This window comes from Bombus vosnesenskii, unplaced genomic scaffold (assembly GCF_011952255.1).
Source record: "Bombus vosnesenskii isolate JDL3184/JDL3185 unplaced genomic scaffold, Bvos_JDL3184-5_v1.1 scf7180000013295, whole genome shotgun sequence".
In the NCBI taxonomy this organism is placed as follows: domain Eukaryota; kingdom Metazoa; phylum Arthropoda; class Insecta; order Hymenoptera; family Apidae; genus Bombus; species Bombus vosnesenskii.
Window position 1 is genome coordinate 8,600,636 of NW_022882946.1, and position 24,280 is coordinate 8,624,915.

The 24,280-nt window shown below is 42.4% G+C and overlaps 1 protein-coding gene across 5 annotated transcripts in view; it reads right to left on the reverse strand.

Annotated features, from left to right (window-relative positions):
- LOC117233457 (protein tweety) overlaps positions 1–24,280 on the reverse strand; it is a 42,072-nt gene that overhangs the window by 10,138 nt on the left and 7,654 nt on the right. For 3 of the 5 annotated variants that reach the window (XM_033493785.1, XM_033493781.1, XM_033493782.1), the window contains exon 2: positions 6,384–6,592. In XM_033493785.1, the coding sequence (XP_033349676.1) occupies positions 6,384–6,521 (138 nt within the window). In that variant the 5' untranslated portion in view covers positions 6,522–6,592. Of the gene's footprint in view, positions 1–6,383; positions 6,593–9,324; positions 9,411–22,823; positions 22,835–24,280 lie in introns of those variants that run through there. The other 2 variants (XM_033493783.1, XM_033493784.1) reach the window with 2 other exon arrangements.

The following is a 24,280-nucleotide window of genomic DNA, read 5'->3' on the forward strand; positions in this document are numbered from 1 at the left end:
TACAGTTTACGGAACACGAACTGAAGACGGTCGTTGCACCTAGTGCGACAGAAGCTCTGGAATAAATCCGGAAGTGCACTCGAGATAGAGGAAGAGAGAGAAAGAGAGAAAAAGAGAGAAAAAGAGAGAGAGAGAGAGAAAAGAAGGGACGTGCGGAAAGGGCGTGCTCGAACTTCATGGGACCCGGTTGTCTAGGAAGGTAGCACATAAAGTCGCAAATGAATTCTCTTTCGAGACTCGCGAATCTCTGAAAGAGTAAATACGGGCTTCACCGCCCTCTCTTCGCTTGCATCGTTCGAAAAACGCGTTGTTTCTTTTGCCCTGTTAGCATACTTGGTTCTTTTATATCGTCACGTTACAAAACTCTGCTCGAATCTGAATGATCGAGTTCGTAAGTGAAAAGGATCTCGACTGTGTGTTTCGACACCATTCTGTTTGTTCCGTGTCGCAACGTAACACGTGCGACTTCGTGTTCCTCTTCACGTTTACACCACGTAGCCGCCACGTTCGTAGTCGACGAATCGTAGAAATGTTCTACTTCCTTTCCTTCTCTTTTCGTTGTGTCCGTGGCAGAACGTCGACGCGTGAAGAACTCGGACGCATTTATTCGAGTGACTGGCGAAGAGGGAAAGAGAGTAGGAGCCCGCCCCGAACAACGATCAGTGGAATTAGCAGGAACGTTCGTTGTAAATCGACTTTAATCAGAAAAATCCGCCGCGTTTGTGCCACATTAAACAAGCTCTTTGCAGTGCCGAGAGACTTGTCTTGTTGAGAGGGCAATCACAACTCCATCTATTCTCGGAAACGTTTGAAAAATTTGTTGGCAAAAATCGCTGGTTGATCTGAATTGTTTCCCTGATTTTATCAATCGAGGCACATGGTGTGTAAATCTCTGGATACTTTCGACTATTTTGAAATATTCGATACTTCGATTAAGTCGCGTAAGTACTTTGCGTTACATAAAACGTAATTTACGGTAGTTAATCCATCGGAACGAATTTTCTGTACACGGAAAATGACTTTCTATCAAGGGAGGGAAATAATTGCGCAGTGAATATTGCGTAATTTTACTAAATACATGGGAAAGGGTATTGAACATTTTAATTATCAAACGTGGACATTGAGAATGACATGGTTTCGTTACTATATGGATAAAAAGAAAATGACTCGTTACGAGGAGATGGACGTATGTGAAATTAATTAAGATACCTCCCGTCGTTAATCTCGATCGATAATATCCCTATTTGCACGTACATTGGCTTAAACCTCTACGGTATGGTAATTCTTTAAATTGCGACAGTATAATTAAGTTGTGTCATATTATCTGCTTGTTATGCTAATCTGAAAATAGAATGAACGAGAGAGGGTTACCAGCAGGGTCGTCGTACCCGGGCTTTTTTCCGATTTCTTTCAAGGCGTTTGTAAGTACGTGAAATACCTTTGGAACAAAAATCCTCTTAACTAAAGTACAGTGCCCTTCTTTAAGGCAGTCACGCACTTCGATACCAGAGGTCGTCAGTTCTTTCTTCCTCTTTCCTTTTTTCAACTTCAAACATTATGGAAATTGTCTATTTAACATGGCAATGTAACAAGATACGACGAAAGAAAATTTGCGTAATGAAACGGTAATTTCTACAAACCGATTTGTACGAAAATGAAAAAGACAGAGGTGGTAGAGGTGGTAAAAGAGAGAGAGAGAGAGATCGTTAATCTACGGTCGAATTGGAGGTTAGAAAACAAACGATGAAAGATACGACAAAACGCCATCTCACGATTTAATTACCCGGCGCGGTGGTGTCGTTGCAGCGGGCGTTTCGTGAAATATTTTCAAGCAGCAGGAACAATAGCCGGGGACCCAATTACCAGAGCTCGTGTTGCGTCGAGGGTGCTCAGACAGGCGTTTCCTCGAGGCTTCTCCTTCGCTGACTACCCTACCGACGACGCATACGAGAGTAACGTGTCTGCGTGTGCATGCCAGCTAAATTTCGCACGCTTTCGATGTCACCGATATACTACGATCAACCAGGCCAGTGTGAACGTTCCACGTTATGACGCTATTTACCTTCCTCTCTCTTTTCCTCGCTCTTTTCTTCCTCTTTCTCACTTTTCGTTTCTGACGGTTCGTACGATCGTTGAACGATTTCGAGCGATCCGCCGATATTATGTCAATTTAAAGACGTTCGAACGTTCATTCAGGTATATAGCGTATAACTTGATACAGAACAGACGATACTGGAAAGGAATATTATGAAAAGCGGAATATCTATATTATTTAATTCCGTTATACGCTGAAGGTAATTCCATCTGTTTCGATTCAAAGGCAGAAAATGGCGGAAATAGCGCATAAAACGGCACGTTAATGGAACTTACGAAGGAACAGAAAGAAAACGTTAAACAGTCTGAAAGAAAGGGAAAAATGAAATATCCACCGGTTGACTGAAGCAGAAAAAGCAGCAACGAAGTAGTGGAAGGACAGGCGGGGGAAGGAGGGAGGGGGGTAAAGAAAAATGGCAGACAAAAGAGGAAGCGAAGGAAAGCTGGATACGAGAAACAACGACGCGAGAGAAACTGGAATCTTTCCTCTGTAATCTACGATGATTGAAAACGCATGAACAAGAAATATGATTGATGAGAAACTGGAACAGGAAACAGGAAACGCTCTGTATGCGGTAATGAAAGCGTAATCCACGATCGGTATCGATATGGATGTGCTCATTAACCGGCAAATGCTTGTTATTCGCCAATTTATCGAGGTCGTTACACATTCTTGTTCCTTCGACCTTTTTTCAACGATTTCATGAAATTGAAACAAGAAAAAAAAAAAAAAAGAAAGAAAATAAAAGATTAAATGCGATCGTACATTTATATTGCAGTCAAGGTTTATGTACATCGCTGACGCAGCGTGCAAACAAATAATTACTTGGCACAAATATTCACACTCATAAAGTTTGTCCCCAAATCGAAATTGAAAATTATACAAATTTCACAATTCGATTGCGAGCTCTCGTACGATATGAACGTTGTCAAAACACGTGCTACTTCCTCCTGTTGCTCTCGTTATCCGGCACCTGCCGCTACGATAATTAGGCGGACAGCGTTCGTTTCGTCGATTACAGGAAAAAGGATCAATGTACGTGAACACCGTTGCACGCACCTCTTTCCCAGGAAATCTCGCGAACGAGCGACAATCGAATTGCTCAAACGCAACGAGATATCCGTCTTGATCCCGTAGTAATATGTTGCCCATGCCCTCGACATCTGCAACGAAAGACGTTGCACCAGGCGATCGTACTTCTTGTCGAGAGGCACGAGAACCCGATGCTTTTGGAGTACGGGGCAAGAGGTTGCTGTGGTAGAGGGAGAGAATACCGCGTAAGCAGCGATGGGGAAAGGTTCGTACCGAAACGTGAAATATCGATGTTCTACTACGTTCGGTAACTTTTGTCAGGGTAAAAGTGCAGGATTATTCTTCCACGATATTTTATTAATATATGGAAATATAATCGTACGTTGACTGATTGAAATTTGAATGCGACGTAGTTTCAAGTATCTCACAATGAACATCGATCGCAACCGTTTCGATAAAACATTTTGTAATTTACGTTGGTTTTCGCCGTTTCGTGTTTTTAGTTTAGCGAAGTAATGGTTCGATTCATTTTCGAAGACCTTAGAAATCTCGAAGTTATTGATATTATTTTTAATAATTAAGATACAGGATAACAGTGATGGCACGTGAAACGAACGATCAATGTTCGCGTTAGTTTCACATCTAACTGTGGAAACCTCTGAAGGATCACGAAGACGGAACGATAACAGGCTAATTCGGTAACCGTTAACTCGGAAATATCATGTGACTGACTGGAGATACTATTCGAAGCGATTGGAAGTGTCTTGAGCCCATCGCTAGTTAGCGGTCTGACGTTTCGAGCCCGTTAAAGCCCACACGTTGCCCCAGGCGTATTATACGAAAGCCTTTGTGCATTGTTTGAGCTTTCCCGGCCATTGTGCTTTCCAGTTACACACAGCTTGGATTCTCGTGCACTCGTGGCATCCAGCTGCGTTTCTCTTCGTCCTTTTTCCTCTTCGCTTCTCATCCCGGCCGTGTCCTGTCTCTTCTTTCCTTCACCTTTCTTTCTCTTTCTCTTCCACTTTGTTACGCCGAACCGCGCGATTCTTTCCTCGATACAGCTACCTTTTGGACAGCTATCCGTCTGGACGGGACAAGAAACTGGAAACACTTCGCCCGAATAAAAAAAACGTACCGAGGAACTGTTTCGTGGCGTCTGGGATACCCGTTTCCTTCGGGGTAGGTCACCGTCATTTTTCCCGCTTTCGTCGAACGTTCGCGGAAAAGGTTACGTCTGTCAATCGAGATATTTCATCCTCTCGAACGGTTTTTACGAGGCGTATTCACCGATAAACAGTTCGCGAATACTTTACGTGCACGTCGTTAACATTTTATTCGCACACTATCGCGATACGATCACGTTTCACGAACGCGTTTGCGTCAGTTCGCGAATAACACGCGGACAGACGATAAACGGTGAAGATTTCAGATTTGAAACGAGCGGCACGCGACTGGATCCAGGTAGACCCGGCGCGGTTGACGAAAAAGAATGCCAGTCGATTAACACGTCATTATCGTTCATTCGTATAGAGTTTCGTCGAAAGACACGGGAACACGAGGCAATTCACTCTCGTCGACGGACGTGTGGCGATGGTCAATAAAATACGAGGCAGAGAGGCAAAGAAGATAAGTGGAAAAACGAGGATTCGAACGTCCGATGGGACTGGAACATCGTGTAATTTCATCTTGCTGCGACTAGAGGATTGCGCGCCTCTGTTAATTAGCACGATTCAAGGAAATATTTTTACGGATAGTCGCGGTCGCTTTCGAATTGAACGAGACGTAATATGTTTCTCCACTAGTTATTTTACAGAGTTCCACAGATTTTATACGCGGTAATTAATTTCCAGAGTAAATGGTACAAAACGAGAGAATTAATAAGATTCGTCGAGCTCGACGATTTCACGGTTATTTCACGCACAGCGGGTTCGGCGCCCAATTTTCGAACTCAAATAGCTTTTAAAACGTCCTATGAAACGATTACTCTAATTAACGTGCTAACTGGAACCACGAATTACAGGATGATTTTTTTTCATGTAACAAAGAATTTAACGTTTCGCAATCAATTTTCATATTTCTCTGAAACTGCAAATAAGACGAAATAAAGCTTCGAATCGAACGATGATCTGATTAAGATAGGATATGCTGCTTTTACTTTATATATGTCCGGTTAAGTTTGGAATTTTGGGCGTTTGACGAACCATCAGTTATAGCTGATATTTATTGGTACAAATGTGGTTATTACAAGAGGCTACAAGTAATAGCGACGATCGGATGGTCGAGATGCTGATGACAATGAATTCAGGTTCGATAACGAATCCACGGTCAACGGGATGACGAATGCGATGCGATACACGTATGGCTCAACGTACAAGTAAAACTTATCTGAATGAACTCACAGTCCAAGTGGAACTGCCCTTATATATTCTTCTCCCCACCTCTCGGCTCAATCTTTGTTTTTAAAGAGAGCTATATAATTATTCCATACCTCTGTTAGGTACACGTCCCTCCCGTGACCGTGGCTACGTTAGTGACCCGTTATGTCACTTCGAGCCCAAGCCCATCGTCATAAAATCGGATTAGAACATTAAAACTATTTCTTAGTTTTATTACTTAAGTGTAGCTATAGTAAAAGTCTGGACTAGGGTATTGGGTTTTTCTGGGGATGTCCTTTCATCTCCGACATATATATTGTATTACACATACGTCGATATTAAAATATTAATATTAAGCTTAATAAAAATTGTACTACTCATGTACAACGAATTCCATCGAACCACCACATCTCCAAAAGATTCAAATTTAGCCAAACAACTTTTTGATTCGTTTCAGAAACGGATCCAACGCTTGTAACTATCTCGACGAATGCTCGGTTCACGGAGCATTGCCAAAGAATCTCTCATTTCTTTAGGACGGGGAAAGCATCGAGGAACATTTTGCTTGAAATCGACGGGAATGCTCTCTGTACGTTGGCCAAAACGGAATCGAGCCTGGATTGCTTTCGTATACTGCCCTAACTAGAGAGCAGAGCCGGTGGATTGATATCACGATTCTGTTAACCACGCGATACGCCATTTATTCCGCTGACCCAGGCGAAATTTACCGGTGGCGTGGACACGATTCGCGCATTTCTTCTGATCGCCGAGGAATTGACGAGATACGATAATATCCCGATGAGAGTTTCGTTTCTCGTCGAAGAACCGAAAGGTTTCGGATAAAATTTAAGAAACAGCAGAGAAGACAAATTTGCACTTACCTCGAGATAGATTTCGGAATGTGGATTAAAGGTGTTATTGACCGAGTGGAGAGAGACGTTGAGGTGCGGCAGGCTGTGGAAGACCCTAGCGAGCTGCGGAACCGTGTACTGTTCGGGAAGCTGCTGACCGCCCGCCATTTTGGAGAACCCTTGTCTGCCGAAAACCCCGTTGAAGAGCCTCTCCTACTCGTCAAGACATGCTACGAGAACTGTAACACCAAAGAGTCAGCGAGTTAAGAACTGCTTCTGGCTCCATTCCCTCCTTTCGAATTCCAATATTTTCAAGTTTCAATTAAACTGCCAAAGCAATCTGACGTTAAACCAATACGTGTATACGGAAAATATTGTAGAAATTGACTCGGTGATTCTCGGGTAGAGGGAAAATTAAAGGTTCCGTGAGGATGAGGCGGATCGGCGAATCGATCAGGGAAATCGACGCTCGGCGATAGAAAGAAAGCCGGCTAATGCTGTTATATTTGACGCGAACCGATTATCCGATTTAACGTGCAATTAAACCGGTAACCACCGCGCAAAAAGGTGGATCCAATACGATCCGGATACCATTTAGTTTCGAGTCGAATTGGCCGATCTTGATGCAGTTTAATCTTTGTTAGATACGTCACGCTGCCCGATGATGTGCTCTCTTTCTCTTTCTCGACCGCTCAGTCTTTGTCACTTCTCCGAAACGCTTTGCCAGGACTGATTCAATTACGTTCGAAGCGCCGTTGTGGAAGCAACGAGCGCTTAATTAATGAAATCTGTGCCAGCTGCTCCGTTCCGCTCTCGTCGACGACGATACCCGACAAGAACACGTGCCTCTTCCGGAAGCATCTCGAGATTCTTTTTAACGAACTATTACCCTCCGGCAGCTATGTTCGAATAGGTCCACGAATAGGACCGAAGCTTTATCGAACATCGGTTTCCCTATATTAGTTTCGTCTTTTCTTCCTTTGTTGCGTTTATGCTCCTTCCATCGCTTGTTCGTCATTGTTCTATTTGTGTTATCGTCTTTTAAGATAATTATCGATTCACTATTCCTTGCGATTATTTCGGAAGGATGTCGAGTAACTTGAGCTATGAAACTTTCGCACAGGAAGTGGTTAGGAACTTTCAAAGCTTTTCCGTTGCAGATTCAGGTTTTCGCATTTAAACCGGTTGAATTAAAATTCTGTTAAACTGAAATTATCAAAGCTGCAAAATTATCTGTTACAATTACGTAATACCGTGGCACGCTAGACGCGCTAGACCAATTAGAATACCCGCATAAATACATTATGACAGTTTTAATCGAAGGAAGACGAAACAAAGACACAATGTAAGCTCAAGAGATTGAATTTCAGCGAACTGGAAGTAGGGTAGAGGAGAAATCTTTGATTAGACGGCATCCCTACGCGTAGCATTTGATTTACATAAACCGCTACGGGTTCTATTCCTCCATTCCACCCCTATTTCGACAGCCACACCCATGTATAATATCCTCTATACCCGCCGAATCTGACCGGCAGACTACGAAATATCATTTTCCCGGTCCGAAGCGATATCCTCTGGAATTTTGCAATTGAGATGAATGCGTGAACACAGATGAATCTTCTTTACGGACCCGATATCCTCCTACGTATAATATTTTCTATATATAATATATATTATATATATATATAAAATTGTATTATATAAAATTTAGGAGATTTCGTTCTGAATCCAAGCAGCAAGTAGAATATTAATACATTTAACGTCGTAGAAAATTGATGATTTCCGGTAGAATCTGATATACAGGTTAACCAGCTGCAAGTAGAAGCTTCAGCTGCACGACATCGTCGATTGCCATCTTCCTAGATGTATCTTCTCTGCCTTTTCCTCGTTCCAGTGAAATGTAACAGGAGGCGATCGTTTAAAATAGAGAAAGTTTGTCTTTTTTTCATGTATACTGCGAGATTCATAGGAGGCTAGAGATATCGCAACAGTCGAGTCGAACGTGTTGTTTAAAATTAGAATCTTCCATGGATCCGAGTCGAACTAGAATTTATTCGATATCTTGTTCACGACATAAATTGATCCCCTTCCTCTGTTGCACGCCGTCATCGATTGTGTCGATCTCTTCCTACTTTCACCGTCTTTTCTTTTCCTTGTTTCAGTGATATTCGCTTTCTGAAAGATGACGAGTTCCCAACGTTTCTACTCTCATCCATTTCCTATGTTTTTTAACGTAACTTCTTTAACTTGGAACGACACACGTTAAACTCCTTTTATTTGCAATCTTATTCGCAACACAGTGATCAAATTACGTACGAAGTATAACGTTAAAACGATCTTCCATAAACAAACGTAAGCTTTTCACAGGACAAAACAACGATCTCTTCTTAGAAGATAATTTCAGGACAGATAGTATCTATACGTTAACAAGTGTTTGCAAAACCGTCGATTCAAAGGTATCGTTGTCCTGTGGCCACAAAAACGTTCAGAAACGGGGGTTCTTACTTTGCATTCCCAGTTAGTTCTTTGTCGTCGTCGTCGGAATTATAAACGCAGGACCGTAGAAGAGCGGATCCCTCGGACAAAATAGGTGAAAAAAACGACGGAGGTGGAGCAAAGGGAAGTACGATGGTCCAGTCCATTCTTGAACTTCCTCGGGCTGCCGTGAACACCGTGGGAAAAGGCCAGCTGCCACATGCCGGCTTTAAACTACGTTACACCTGGTTACTTCTGCGGGCACAATTTCGACCATTCGAACGTTTCCATCGTGTTATTTCGACGTTTTCGCGGCTTATATCGTAATACTACGAGATAATACCGCGTGTTCGCGAATTTAGATTTGAATATTTCATTCGTCAGGCAGACTTGTAAATATCAGGTTGCAACGTGGTTTGCAACAGTTGAGGTATACGTGGTCCCACATGGGATTAAGGATAATAGTTGAGTTGGCTAGTGATATCTAATGCATTACCCGCCTACAAGCTTATGGTGGACTTATTTCATAGAATATTTAATGATAGAAAATGCAAGGAGCCTTATGCAAGCGCTGTAATGGTTCTGTAAAAAAAAAAAAAATCCTCAGAATCTAAACGAATAGTTCCCATATGCACGAGCTTAATTTTTTACTTTCTAGGCTTCAAAAAGTTCGAAAAACTTCCGGTAATGTTTTGTTATTGCATAAACTTCTTAACGTCTCTACTAATTGTAGAGTCGTTGGTTAAACGTCAAACGCTTGAAACTTTATTCGATAAAAATTCGAGCGAAAGAAATTCGAGGGTGAAATTTCGTCTGCATCGTCGACGATTCGGTTAGTGGGTTCAGCCGCATAAATTATTCTTCCACGACCTTTCTTTCTACCCTCGCTTAAACCAGATTTCAAAATTACTCCGCTCGTAAGGAAACTCGCGAATCTTCTTTTTTCGCTCGACTCTTTCTCAAACTTTGATAAATATTTCAAAATCGGTTCTCCTTACCCTAACCACACCTACGCTTTCATTCCAAAGTTTCATGAAAACTTTTCATTCTTAATGAACATGTTCGGCAATTGACACCCGCTATAAATCTTAAATCACGTTCGAAATTCTCTGACAATCTGGAATCAATGGACACGGTGTAGCTCGCAGGCGGTTTCGTTGGAATTAAAGGAGGAAAGAGTGGCAAGCCACCGCGGCAATTGCATTGCTTATTGTGACGTTGCTCTTTCGTGGTTCCCATACGCCACAAAGGCATCCAGCTGCTCGAGCATGAAATTCTTCGGATCCATCAGAGGTTGCATCGCGGGAACAAGTGCACTCGTTCTCAGGTGGCCGTGCATTCCGCCAAGATCGCGGCACGCTGTTTGAATAACTTTGCGAAACTATTCGTGCGAGCATCTCTGCTTTGCCATGCTGCGTAATTATTTCAACAGATTCCATCGAGCAGTGCGATCCGTGAGCATATCCACAAGGTCATTCCGGCGAACAAGATCGAGCGATTTCCGTGCAGATCCACGTGCATAGCTTTCGTATGACGAGAGCGTCGATTACGTTGCAGATATTCGGATAAACGAAGCGTGTTCAAAATCATAGAAAATTGTTAGATTTATATAATACAATGCACGGAGTGGTCCATTTGGATTACAATCGCGCTGTGCTTTGACAGATAACAGAAGGATTGGAAACTTTGAGAGTGGTTAGTTTTTATTTGCGGCATTTCACGAGAGCGAGAGAATTTCGATCGGAAGTAGAATCGTATCGCGTAAATTGAATGCATATGGTGATCAGATTAGATGTTGGAAACGCATGTACGTTTGATTGATCTGGAATAGCCTCGATGTCGTCGACTAATACAATTTAAGGTACCACTAATATACCTCGCATGTATCTTTCGTAATTTGCCTGATTCATAGAAAATAACGTTTCTCGCGATATAAATACGGCGAAACGCGTGTCTCGTATCATATCGAATTTTCAAGATATTTGCAGAGTCTGATTAACACGAGACACCTTATGCACGACACCTCGACAAATATTGTCAAGCGCGGTACTTAGCTCTCAAGATGCTACACGTGTCTAAGCCTAACTCAAAGGACAGATTAAGCGACGTCTCTCTGTCAATAATTGCAGTTCTGCGATTCGATTGCAAATAATATCATCGACTATCATCACCTATCGGTTTTACGATCGAATCGAAGTTTCATATTAAATATGAAGGAATCTTCAAACTTCAGCGATATCGCAGCGCTAACGAAACTCCAAGACGTTCCACGTAACACGCGTAATATATGCGTCAAAGGTTTTTACGGCAAGCGTTGAAATACTCTCACGAGCAATTGTATAGCGTTCTCGACAAATAGCTCGCAGGTCAGAGAAACGCGGGTTCTAACTTTCCACGCGCTGCTTCCACCTGCATCTTTCATTGCAACAGCAACGAAGGTTAAATACATCGTAGCGCGGGGAACCGTTCGCTCGTGTGCACGCTGCATTAACAAACAAGCCCGAAATTGTTGCAGGAATCACTTCGGCTCCGCTGGGAGGGAAGCCAACGCGGTGTACAACCGACCTGGATTAGCCTCACCGGGTATAACGGTGATTAACATTTACGAGCCGTGTTTCAAACCGGCCCACGAAAGAGTCGCACATCATCGTTTGTGTGTCCACGCGACAGAGACTAGACTACCGTGTTACGGTTCCGTCAGTCATCACCGAGAATTCGTACTTCCTTCCTCTACGGCTACTGTTTGTGGCAAATAATCGCGTCCGAAACGAGTCCACCCTCGCGGAAGCGAGGATGGCGATGCTGGTACCGACCTTTCGTTTTGATTCCGGTTAACTGTCTTCGAGTTTGAACGATATGGACACGTCCCCGCGGGATGTCTGACAGAACGAATTTGGAAAAGCTGGGCTGTTATGAAAATTGCGCGATCTCGAGTTCGAGGATACTTGTACACAATATGGTACGTAATCACTTTCGGAAAGGAAATTTTTATCTCGTAGACGATGCACGTTCTGGATGTGCGTTTCAGGTAGACGAAAATAGATGGAGCAGGAATTCGATTTTCAAATCCAAGCTCGAGCCATGTGAAAAGGGTCAGACGCTAAAGCGAAACCTACATGTTGGATGACTTAGTGGGAAAATTCTATTCCGTGTGCTTAGTTTAAATAACAGTAATCCACAACGAATTGATTACAATGCACGTATCGATTATAATGACAATGCAACTGGTCTTTATACAGAGATAGAAGCAATTTGCTGGGCATTAAAGAAAATAATGGAGCAGAGGATGGACAATTATGTTATTGGAACGATTCCCTTGTGGACGTTGACGATCTACTTCCTTCGCTCTAATTCGCCACCGTTTAGAGAAAATGAAAATAACGATAAAGCAGCATGGACAAAACGGTTTGCTTTTAGTTTCGTTGTTGGAGGACCTTAATGTCTCGTTCAGAGGATTTCAATTGTTTTCAATTGCGTTCAATGATGATCTGTGTAACGCTTTAAATTTGGATCGATCGAGATCACAGAGCGTGGCTGCGACAAACGAATATGATCGCAACTATACGATGAAATTTCGTACCAAGATTTCGGAAGATTTACAATAAAAGTCGAACACGAGGTACGACTTGAATTTCCTATTTGCCCGGTAATACGCGCGGTCAACGATTTCACAGTTATCAAGATTATCTTATCAGAGTGTGCTTTTTACTACGCTTCGTGTTGTTACACGTGACATTCTTGGGACCTTTCTATGTCACGTTCCAAGCGTCGCAACGATTCACGAGAAAAATCGTGATTATTCCGATAAATAACATACACGGAACTACTCCAGCTCTTATTACAAAAAATTGATTAATTATTGCATAAGAGAATGTTGCAAGTTAAACGTCGACTGAAATATCAGCAACGTTGCTCAACATATTTTGTTGACAACTAAGTGATTGCGGATTTTGTCATTACCACCTAATGACAAAATCCGCAATCACTTAGTTGCCAACAAAATAGATCAATTATATGCGATACCTATGCTCTTGTGAGAATATGAATTTTTCATTTTTGCGATCTTTGTATGAATTTCTCACCTAAAAGCTAAAGAAAGAATATATCCGCAAATCACATACGTATGGCTGCCTATTCAATGTTAATCAACGTTTACTAATTAGTTTGATGCAAACGTTATTCCACTGATCTTCCACTCGTTGTTTTTATATTATTTCCAAAAGTCTGTAGATTTACTTAAATTTTTAGTAAACTTTGCACGTAATTCTTAGCGAATTACTTGATAGGAAATACAGAAATGACCAGACGATATAGAAATCGCGAGTCATCAACGATTTCACGCGACGTCTCGATGATTTATCGAGACCACGTAATTGTTTAAACAGTCTGGCGCTGATTTCTGTTTCGCACGGTCGTAGTATATACGAACGATGATAATTGCAGTGTTTACAGAATCGCGCGTAAAATCAGAACGACGAGCGGTGCGAGTAATTATTTCCTCTGTGTAATTTCCGTAGTGACCATCGGCTAGCCACGATTCTTCCTCCGAAATGTCAAATTATTTCCGTGCGTTCCTCCACGAGACAAAACTCGCCAACGACGCAGAAAATCTCCGCGACATCGGAGATTTTATTTCTTAAGAATTTATGAATTCGAACAACGATCCGACCGATCTGTCTCATCGACGATAATTTGTATCTTTCCACCTTCTTTTTTCGTTTTTCCTAGCTCGGTAACTATAAGAGATAACGGTGCACGTGATATAAAGCTTATCTACTCGTCTCTTATCTATTAACGCAGCCTCGTAGTAACGATCGTACTTGGAATTCGTGCAATTTCAACTTCTCCGTGGAATATCATAGATATACGGACGATTGAAAACGTTTCCTGAAAGTAGTCGTAATTAAACGTCGATTCTCGGCTAAGTAAATTACAGTTATTAGACACGAGACGCTTCTGCAACGAGACGATGGGGTTGGAAAACGCAGCCTGTTCGATGAGAAAAGTGCGCTACCGCTCCGTGAATATTTCCTGTTGAAATTACCGTTGCTTCGAATATTTCTCGAGTCTCCGGCTTTAACCCCTACCGTTTCCCTCGCTTCTTTTTCGCGTTTATGTTCGTATCTTCCTCTCGAATTATCAAATTCCCCGATAACGAAGACCGTAGGGTACACAAAAGATTGTCTGAAAATCATCCGCGATAGAATCGAAGAAATTTTAGTAATCGAAGAGAGAAGGAGTTCCCCAAGGAACGGAGTTGTAGGAATAAAAGTTGGTAATTAGAGCAATGTAAGCGGCGAAAATTACCTCCTACCGAGTCGCCTAGGAATACTTCGTACAAGTTGGGAACAGAGGATACAGACCCAGATCGAGGAAGAACTTTCCTTTGAATAGTACTCTAAGTAAAGGGAAACTCTCGAAGACCAGGAACGAAACGGAAATGTAATTTGAAACTTGGCAAGGCTGTCCGAACATCGTCGAATGAATCTGCTTATAAAAATCGACATAACAATTTTTCTATCTACTTTACATCGAATACTTTATATATTATATATATTTTTCTTTGTCGTACTCTTTGCATTTCTGCCTTCATAAATTTCCTATAAATGCATAAAAATTCGTCGTTTAATCAACGTGTACGTGTCTCGCTTCGTAGATAAAGCACCGCGTTTAATTACACGCGATGTTATCTATCCTAATGAAAGCGACGTAGTGTTTCTAAACGGATATCTATAAACCTACCTTAATCCAGGTCTCGTTCCATCGATATCGTTTTATAGTTGGGTACAAACTTTCAAGTTCTTGCAGAGTCGCTTAAAAGCTGCGCAAGAAGCTTTCCGGCTGTTTAATATCGCGGCTGCATAAAAAGGAAATCACGCCTGTGGATTATAAATCGCTTACGAACACGTTCAACCTGTTCCCGGTATTTTCTTTATCCAAAACGGCGAACCTAGGTGGGACGATATTAACGTTAAAAGCTCGTTGCAAATGAAGCTCGATGGCGGGTGCGAGCAGCTGGCGAAGTACGACGAGCTGTCGATAGTTATCTTCCACGGAATTGCAACGAAACTTTTCCGCGCTCTGAGACAATGAGAAAACTTTGGCGAATCGACTTCCCCCCTCCCCTTCACCCTTTCTCTTTTGCTCTTTTCCTTTGTCTTTCTTTTTCCCCTTTTTTTTCTCCTTTTAGAGAAGAGATGGCTGCAACCGGTCGCGACGTAGACCAAGCGTCGGATATTTGAAATTTCCGTGGAGAAGTTTTGCGCGCATGAATTACCAAGCTGAACCGACGGATGCTGATCGCTCGTTATCATGCATGCAACGCGCGTTGAATTTTAACGGGAGCACACGCCGAGCTGCGAACCGGCAGAACGCGCTTCCTGACGGCAATCCGACGAAAAAGTTTAATTAAGTCGCGGGTAAGGTGTTTTGTTTGTTTCACGAGCAACTTGACTTGTCGGTAGCGATGATTTAGATTTCAAACTTTAGATCAGCGCCTCTTCGTCTCTTCGTGTTCTATCATAGCCGAGTAACTTTTCCATTTAGAAATTATGGGATTTGTTTAAGGAAGAGATCATCGTGCCCAAGAAATTGCCAATTCGAGTAACGTTAACAGATAAACAAAGGCAATTACGACTAGCGTTTTATTCGTTTTATAGATCGCCACTGTGAGTAGAAATGGGTGAGTGAGATTTAATTTGTTTGCAACGACGACACGATACCGTTGTTTCGGCTAATTTATTTAATTGTATTTGCGATGAGTACAATGGCGAAGCAATTGCGGTAAAAGCAATTATGAATCATCGTTTATGGCGTGGCAGATTACTCATTGGTCGATCGACTGATTGCATTTCAAGTTCCTGAATATTTCCGGGCGTTGGATGTTTGTTAAAGATTCATTTAACAGATACCATACGTCAACGAAGAATGTACATTGAAGTGACCTGCGTGCACCAGATCTGGCCTAGTAGAATTTTCAAAAGCAAGGCCTAATGGCATTAGGTCAGGTCAGGTCGTCCGAAAGGACACGGCTATATTTCAGATATCTACGTACCAACGAAGACCAAACTAAAAATGGCAAGAGTCTTCGATATTCGGACGAATATAAAAGAAAGCCCCTGAATAATCTAATTACTCACTAACATCGATGATATATTGTACCCTGGAAAATTCTAGTTCCGAAAAAGCTAACAGATATCGTAATGGAGCGAAGTGCGAAGGATCAAGTGTATCAACGAAGCAAACATAGTCGAGAAGCAGGGATTGTTGATTGTTGACTGTTGATTGTCAAATAAATTATATTGTTAAACATCGAGAGTATTTCTTGGGCACTTACATGTAACACCACCTCAAATCATTTTAACAAATATCAAGATACTTTATCATCGAGTTACGCGACACGCCCTATAAATTACAACGAAAACGTTTAATCGACGCAACGACAATCTCTATTTGCGCTTCTCCGGAACTCTAAACACCTGGCACAATGAGCGTACTTATTGTTCCGCCAAAAGCAATTATACCGTCTCGTAAGTTTCAACCTGGTAGGCCTCGCGCAAAGCAACTTCGAATCAAGTTCATTGCAAACGCGATTGCTAATGCCACGAGCCAACGATGTTAGATTCGATTTATTTCCACCGATTATACTTTTCAATGGAAACACGGTGACGTAACTGTCGTGATATATCGTAATACACGTCGTAATGTACGTCGCTGTTTCTACCTGGAATTTCACGGCCAGATTCAGACACGTTGGTATATATGTACATTCATTTGTCTAGCAACAAGCGTATGCATCATTCAAGCCTAAGCAAACAGCGACAAGTATTTCTGACACAACCTCGTCGATAAAGATCGGCCTGTAAATAGTCAAACTCCTCTTTCGCCTGTTAATCCTTCGCGCGACAAAGGAAAAAGTTGTCCGTATCTAGGCGTGTACCCGGTATATCTTCATTCACGTTTTCCATTCAAAGTTCCCGATTATCAGGAGTTTCGTTTTACGAGGCAACGCGGCTCTCGCCGGACCTTCTCCACGAACGAAAGCAACGATTTCCTTCAACGTTCTCTTCGACGTACATAGGCAACTTTTACGAGCGAAGCTACACGCTTTACGATGACGCGCAGAATTATCGCGTTTTTCTCCTTCAGCCTGTCCATTTCCTACCCTCTCCCCTCGTTTCGTTATTCCTGAAGAAATGCTTTATTCGCGATGAAATTGCATCGAGAGTTTTCTATGGGATGATCCTCAGTTTTTTTACGATCGGCCACGTTTACGACGAAAAGAATCGCGTGACGCTAGTCATCGCCGCGTTGTTTCGACGCGACGAATTTCTATCTTTCGCGATACGCGTAAAATTCTATCGCCAGAATCCGTTTGCACGACCAAAAGCACGAACCATCCGCGCTCCGCTGTCACTTTTTCTCTTTTCTGTCCCCTTTTTTCTTTCGTCTTTTTCTCTTTCACCAAGAGAGGGAGGAGGTTAGAGAGCTTTTAAAATACGGGAGCAGAAAAAAGCCGAGAAGCAGCGGGCGTGGAAGGTAGGAAAAATTTGCATCCCCTGTATTTCGAGAGGTAAAACATTTTTTACGGGGCAAGTTCGTTCGGTTCGGAGCTTGTCGACAGCTTGAAACGTTGGAAACTACTGCACACGGCGAGTTGGCTATTCCGGGCTCGATACAGTGTCGTCGACTATGAATCTACGAGGAAGAGGATCAGGGTAAAAGGCTGGACGACAAATTTCGAACGACCGCGTTCAACCGGCCCGGATAATTCGAATTAAGGGGGTACTTGCACTTTCCACTGGACGGTGTCGTAAAACGTTTGCAAAATCGCGATAAAGATCATGCGGGACATTTTCCTCGGCAGTTTACTGAATTTTAACGTACCACTTTTGCCACGTAATTTTCTTCCTCTTTATCTCGCTTCTAATAGTTTAATTATAGGTCGTGTTCATCCCCAAACCTTTGACTCTAACGAAGATAACAAAGTGCTTGAGAAATTGCCAATTTACTAAATTATCGCGCAGATACATCGAGCGGTAACTTTTAGGTATTTAGCACAAAGAGACCTACACATCGCGTAACCAGACCGCATTCTACGGAAATTGATAAAGTCTTTTACACACGTTACAACGAGAGAAACGGGGCATGTACCTCAAAAACCGTTCCCAATGCGTCGAGCGCAAGAAAGCGTCAAATAGGTCAGGCTTCGTTATCTTTCTTTCGCTCGTGGCCCCAATTCCTCAGCCACCGCTGGTACGCGGAATATCGAATCGACACGACGCGATACGCCACATCAACTGCAAGAAGATATCGCCGTAAAGAAGATGAAAAAAGAAGAGGAATAAAAGAAAATACAAAACGAAAAAAGAAAAGAGAAAAAGAAGAAAAGAAGAGATAGAAAAGGAAGTTGCCGCATTTGTACCCTCGATGAATTGTGCGTTCCTGGTGATTTAAAAATCATGATTTTCCTTGATGCGTATCTAGGCCGGCTTTTTCGTAAGCGGGTATTTCCGGATCGCAGCAGTTAACCGGTGATTTTGAATGAATCGCGACGAGTAATTCCTGTCTCTGGGCGTACGATGAACCGGTGTACGTCACCCGACACAACAATGTCAGCAATACGTCGAAGAGGAAACGGTGAAGCTATACGAGGAGAGAAAGAGCGAGAGAAAGAGCGAGAGCGAGGGTGAGCGGGGTGGACGAAAAAGGGAGAGAGAGATGGAAAGCAACGACTTCCGCCGATCGATTTCTGCGCTCTCGCGGTTAACTCCAGCGGGCTCCTTTATGCCACGCCTTCCCAGTTCGATATTTCGCTTCGTTATCGAACCGTTGAATTCAACCGATCGAAATCTATTCGCGATCCTTAGCCGCAGCTCTTCGTTCGCTACTTGATCGGTTCCACGGCTCGATTAATCGATACGAAATTGATATCCTGAACGCTATTACGGAATGATCGTGTTCGGTGACATGCAAGTTTTCGAGCTTTCGAATTAATTGGTTGCGGTTTCGTGAACTTTGACAGTTTTAAAGTAGCGATAAACCGTCTCGTGATATCCGCGTGTCTAGGGCAGCGTGTATTCGTTCGTGGTTCGTGCGGTGACGTTTGATCGTAACGATATTTTGGTAATTACACGAGGTAATAACGTTCGTGGTATTCCGTGAGATAAGTTCGCTCTTGGAAATCTTCGACTCCGTCGAGAAAAGAAGAAAACGGGAAAACCTGGTGCAGCGATAAAGCGCCGTAATACGACACGGACATCGTTGTTACGTTCGTACAATTAAATAGAAGCTTCGTGTTACAAGCACGAAGATATATTTTGCAGACGTCGTAAAGGTATCGTAATTAGTAACGAATTAGTTTGAGAAACGACAATTCTAAAACGAACTATTCATCGTACAATGGATTATATGGGTATAATGTGTCTCGTTGTTAGAACGCGATTGTTCGTCGCGTACATCGATCCACCTTTTGTCTCCGCGGAACGAAAAGCCCAAAAGGGGAACGTACGCGATCGGAGGAGGTGCATCGATAAGCAGCAGGGCGCTTGATAAAAGTGTACGCTTGCAGCGAAACGAAATTACGAGGACAGAATGGTGGCGGGAGGGGTAGGAAAACTTGCCGCGACGCTATTATCCGCGTTACAAAGTTAAACCGCAGCTGCCGTCTGTTACAAAGATTCGAAACGTCGATGCTCCCCGGCGAAAGAGAGTCGCCCTCTTTCAACGTCTCCCCTTTCCGCGTTCCTTCTGGCGCCGCGGCGTGCTCGTAACCTGAACAACGCCAAGAAAAATTTCACCGCTAAATAACGTAATTCCTTCCAACCCAGAAACCGGAATCCGGGATTCCAGTTTCGTTTTAGATTGGTAGCGATAGTTTCTAGCCGACATCTTTATCCATTTAACCGTGATTCGATTCTTAGATCACTACTTAGATTAGTCCATCGAATACAAAAGAATTCTCAGTCTCTAACGTGACGTTTAATATTCAAGAAATCGTAATATCGAAATCATCTGAACTCTGACTTCTACGTTTATTTGTAATGCTTTTAATCCTTTGCACTCGAGAGGCGACAATCCCTGTTTATGCTAGATTTCCACATCTTCAATTGATGAGAGTGCAATATTGGTTCGTAAATGGGTTTCTTAACTCTTTGTGTTCTTTGTTATGAAGTGTAAAGTGTTTGACTTTAAAATGCAGATGAAATATTTAATCCCATGTCTCTTCGAAACTATGGTTCCGACAACGTCTCCAACGTTAGTTCGGATTCGACGATCATGGCAAAAGTATTATAGCTTAGAAAGCCTAAAAAAATGGTTTTCAGAAACCTATTTATAAATTAGCTGAAATGAAGATTTTGAAAGAGCTTGATTTTGAACTGCCGAAAAATGAGATCGATCATATTCAAGAATGCATCTTGGTGAATGCTGTATGAATTATCATAAAAGAAAATACAGAAATTAATATTGCAAAATCATATCTTCAAAGATGTAAATATAGATAAATTATTAGAATATAATGTTTTTGCAAGTTAATTTGTATATAAAATCAATTTACGCTAACTGTAAGACACGCATCACGTATACGCTAAATCATACGGGGTAGCTGGTACGCCCGACCGAAAAAGTTCTCGAGTGCAAAGGGTTAATTAAAATTATCCAATGCCGATGTTCGTCATTTTGCTTCTTAATTTCTTCTTGATGTCGACTGCTACGCAAAATCACCGGACGCGCACGTTTCGCTCTGCGAATATCTTTAATTCTGAGGAATTGCGATCGTTATTCAAACATTCGTTTAATAACGTTCCCTTTAATACCGAATGAACATAAGTATTACGAGGGCATTAATTTTTCCTAGCTCGTTGACAAAGTGGAGCTAGAAGAAAGTGGAAGCCAAAGGTAGAAAGGAAGAACGAAGCTTGACTGTTTTAAATCTTCAAAGGCACTTCTCCATTCCGGAGAAGGAATCAGTCAGCTAAGGATCTCTTTCAGTTCTTCGTATTATCCTGGCTCTGCCGTCGAGCTTCGAGGAACCAATAACGTCGTTCAAGGAATGGTTACGGAATGCAAATACCGAATCCAGTTGGTCGATGGGAATGCCAGCCAGTTCCTGGAACCAAGTATCGATGAAAATCGCGGATTCCGAAACGATGGATTAATCCGATGTAGATCGATACCCATTGGTGTCAAATTCTATTCGAAGCAGGCTAGAATACTAGAAATCTTCCAATTATAAGACTAATTAATTATTACTCGATCCAGTTTAACATCCGGTCTAATTATTATACGTATAGTTGGGAAGAGAAAGCGATAAGAAATATTGGTCGGAATATGCGATGTCGAAGAAAGTATATAATTGAAATTTTAATGACAAAGGAAATCGAGTGCCTATGAGGATACAAGGGGATTACATAAAATGTGTTGCAGCTTCATTTTTCACGTCCCTTAATTCCTATGCATGGCTGTTCCAAAGTGTGCCCTATATCATGCCAAAGGCGTTTTATGAAATTCCAAATAGGCAATCGGTGCCATTGATGCATTACCAAGCGACCATTTTGCAATTTTCCTCGTCATAAATTTAAAAAGATCGTCTCCGGTAAAGATAAACGAGCTCCTCCGTTCTATCTATCTTACGCGTCGACCACGTCTGCGAATAGTTTCTATCAAGGCTTGGCAATCCTCGGGAAATAGCAACCGATTAATACTATTTGCGCCATAATTATTAATCTTTCTTCCAACGAACACCCACGAACTCACGTATCGTGTATATTTCTTACAGCGACGAACACGAGTTAACGAGACTCCGCCGTTTGCCCGTGCTTGGTCTCTCTCTAGCACCGTTCCTCGGATATGTAATTGAAAGTCGAGCTGGAAGAGACCGTGCACGAATCCAATTCGAACAATTTAAGTCGCGACAGATAAAAAATCGCGAGAGTCTCTGCCGTATCTTGCACGCCACAGTGATAAATTCACGGCAAGGTACTAGGTAAATATTGCCGCGAGCACATTAGCCGGAAGTTGGCCAGTTTAAATCCTAGAGAAGGACTTTAAGAAGCGAGACGGATTTACTGTGGCAGGGGGAAAAGAAGGAAGAAAAAGCACATGCGACGAAGGCGGATTGGGCTGGGTAGAAGGTGGAGCAGGGACGCGATTTTTCGACCAGATGCCACATCGTGTGTCTTCTCGTGGTAAACGCGACGATTTACAACGTTCCCAAAGCCGAATGCACCATGTGACCGAATAAACAGTACTGTCGACCAGATGCTTGGGAAATTTTTCTTTGGTCAACCTTTCCTTTCCGCGTGGTTTCCGGTGCCTTTCGATTACCGTGCTTTCTACGAGCGGCTCGTTCGATTCGATTTTCCATTCTCCCATTGGAATTTCACGTTCTTCGTGATAGGATACGCTGCTTTTTATACAATTCCATAATAGCTCGATCGATATCTTTTTTACCCGGGTTCGATGTTTTCGATATTGGAAGGTAGTTTTATGGTACGGAGATCGCAGGAGATTTTCTGATATTAACGTCACTTTACGATTGAAAAATAGTACCCTGATATAACGTACTCGAATAATACAAAGAATATTGACTCGACATTATAAAGTCAAAGTGGATTAAGTTGACCGATGAACCATCGCTTCGATGAATCACCGTTGTCGCAGAATGACCGTTCCAAATCCCTTGATTATTAGTCATTCGTCTTTATCGAATAAAAATAAGGACGCGAATACGTAAGAGTAAACCGTTCGGAATATAACACAAGAGAATAATGACAAATGAAGATAAAAGTATCGAAAGAATAACAAATAATTACTCGATCGATGCCGCTTCGGCTGCCCTATAGCTATCGAGCGGTCACTCAGAAGGTCGATGCCACATGACTTACGGTCATCGTCGCTAACGATAGTTAACTCTTTGCGACCCTGTACTTGCATATTGTATTTCCCTTGCGCGTTATTACGTAATACAGTAAAAATCGTATTAGGCTGTTTCACTTGTCTTTTCACGGTCGAAACGACGGTAATCTTCGTGGAGGAAAAATTTTAGGACACCAGCCAGAGGAGACGAACAACCTGACGTTCGTTTATTCGTAAAAAGAAATCCAACGCTTTAGGTTTAATATTACACGCGTTTTATGGTAATTATGTACTTTCCTCAGCGTCCATTACGTTTCACGTCGGACATTTGTTGCTAGATGCACGGGGATCGTACGCATTCCGGGACCAGGCTATAACGCTGTTTACGCTACTTTTTCTGGCTCGTTTTTAATTATAAAAGTTTCCCTTTAGCGACCCTTTTCGCGCTACCCAGTTCACCGATCCAGTGCAACTTTTAAAATGCACTCACCGATACGCGACCGCTTCGTTTCTCCCTCCAGAAAATAACCTCGCAATTTTTTCCTAACGTTCCTTGCAACGAATGTACGAATATTCTTCCACTGTTTCCCTCGTAAAAGATGTAGGAAACGAATTACGTACGATGCACTTCGCTGGGAACTGTAAGCAAGCGTACAAATACGTTTTGCAGTTACTGTGCTATTGTATTTCATCGTTTCGTCTTTGTATCGTTATACTGCTACCGAGGAATTCGTTTATAGCGGATTTCAGACCAGCCAGAGGTAAGATACGACTCATTCCGATAGTTGTTTTAGAAGCAAACAAACTTCCAATTATAAACCCATAGAGACATCTACGGATGGACAATCGTAGAAGACCATCGAATCGGTCGCTTCTCATTGAAACTTCCAAAACGATTAACCAAATCGACCGAAATAAACCTAACTCTGATGCTGTCTCACTTTCGCGAAACAATCACCAACTTGTCTCTGACAACGCAAATTCTCGCTACATTTGAAAATGCCGCTTGAATCGGCTGGACGCGCTTCCTATCTCGATTAATCGCTTGCATATTCATTCGAACGATCCTCTAACCAGATAGAGGAAGAGGCGCGTTAATAAACGGCGTTGTTCAATCTCAAGTTACTCGAATAATTAGCGTAACGTGTCGAAGGTGGCGGACAACTGCCGTATCCGAGGGATAATTTATTTGTGCTCTCTTTCTGGCCGGGTAATTTTTCTTTTCATCAAGCCACGCGAAAGATAAAAAGAACGAGAGAGACGAAGATGCTATACCCGAGGCGCTTCTACATAGTTTGCTTTGCAATTCTACTGTTAAAAAGTCCCTGCCCTGAGCCTGCTTCTCTTCTCGCTTCCTCTCGTCTCGATCTCGCAATACTCTAGGTAACTTCGTGCAACGAGGCCCGAAGCGTTTGCACGGAAAATTCAACCTTTGAAAAGGAACGTCGTCGTCGTCGTCGTCGTCGTCGTCGTCGTCTTCGTCGCCGCGGAGAACTATATTTCGCGATGTTAATTCAAAGATAATTTGCGACGGAAACCGGCTGAAAGTTGCTCCTTCCGGACCGTTCTTTATATCTAAATGATTATAACAGCGC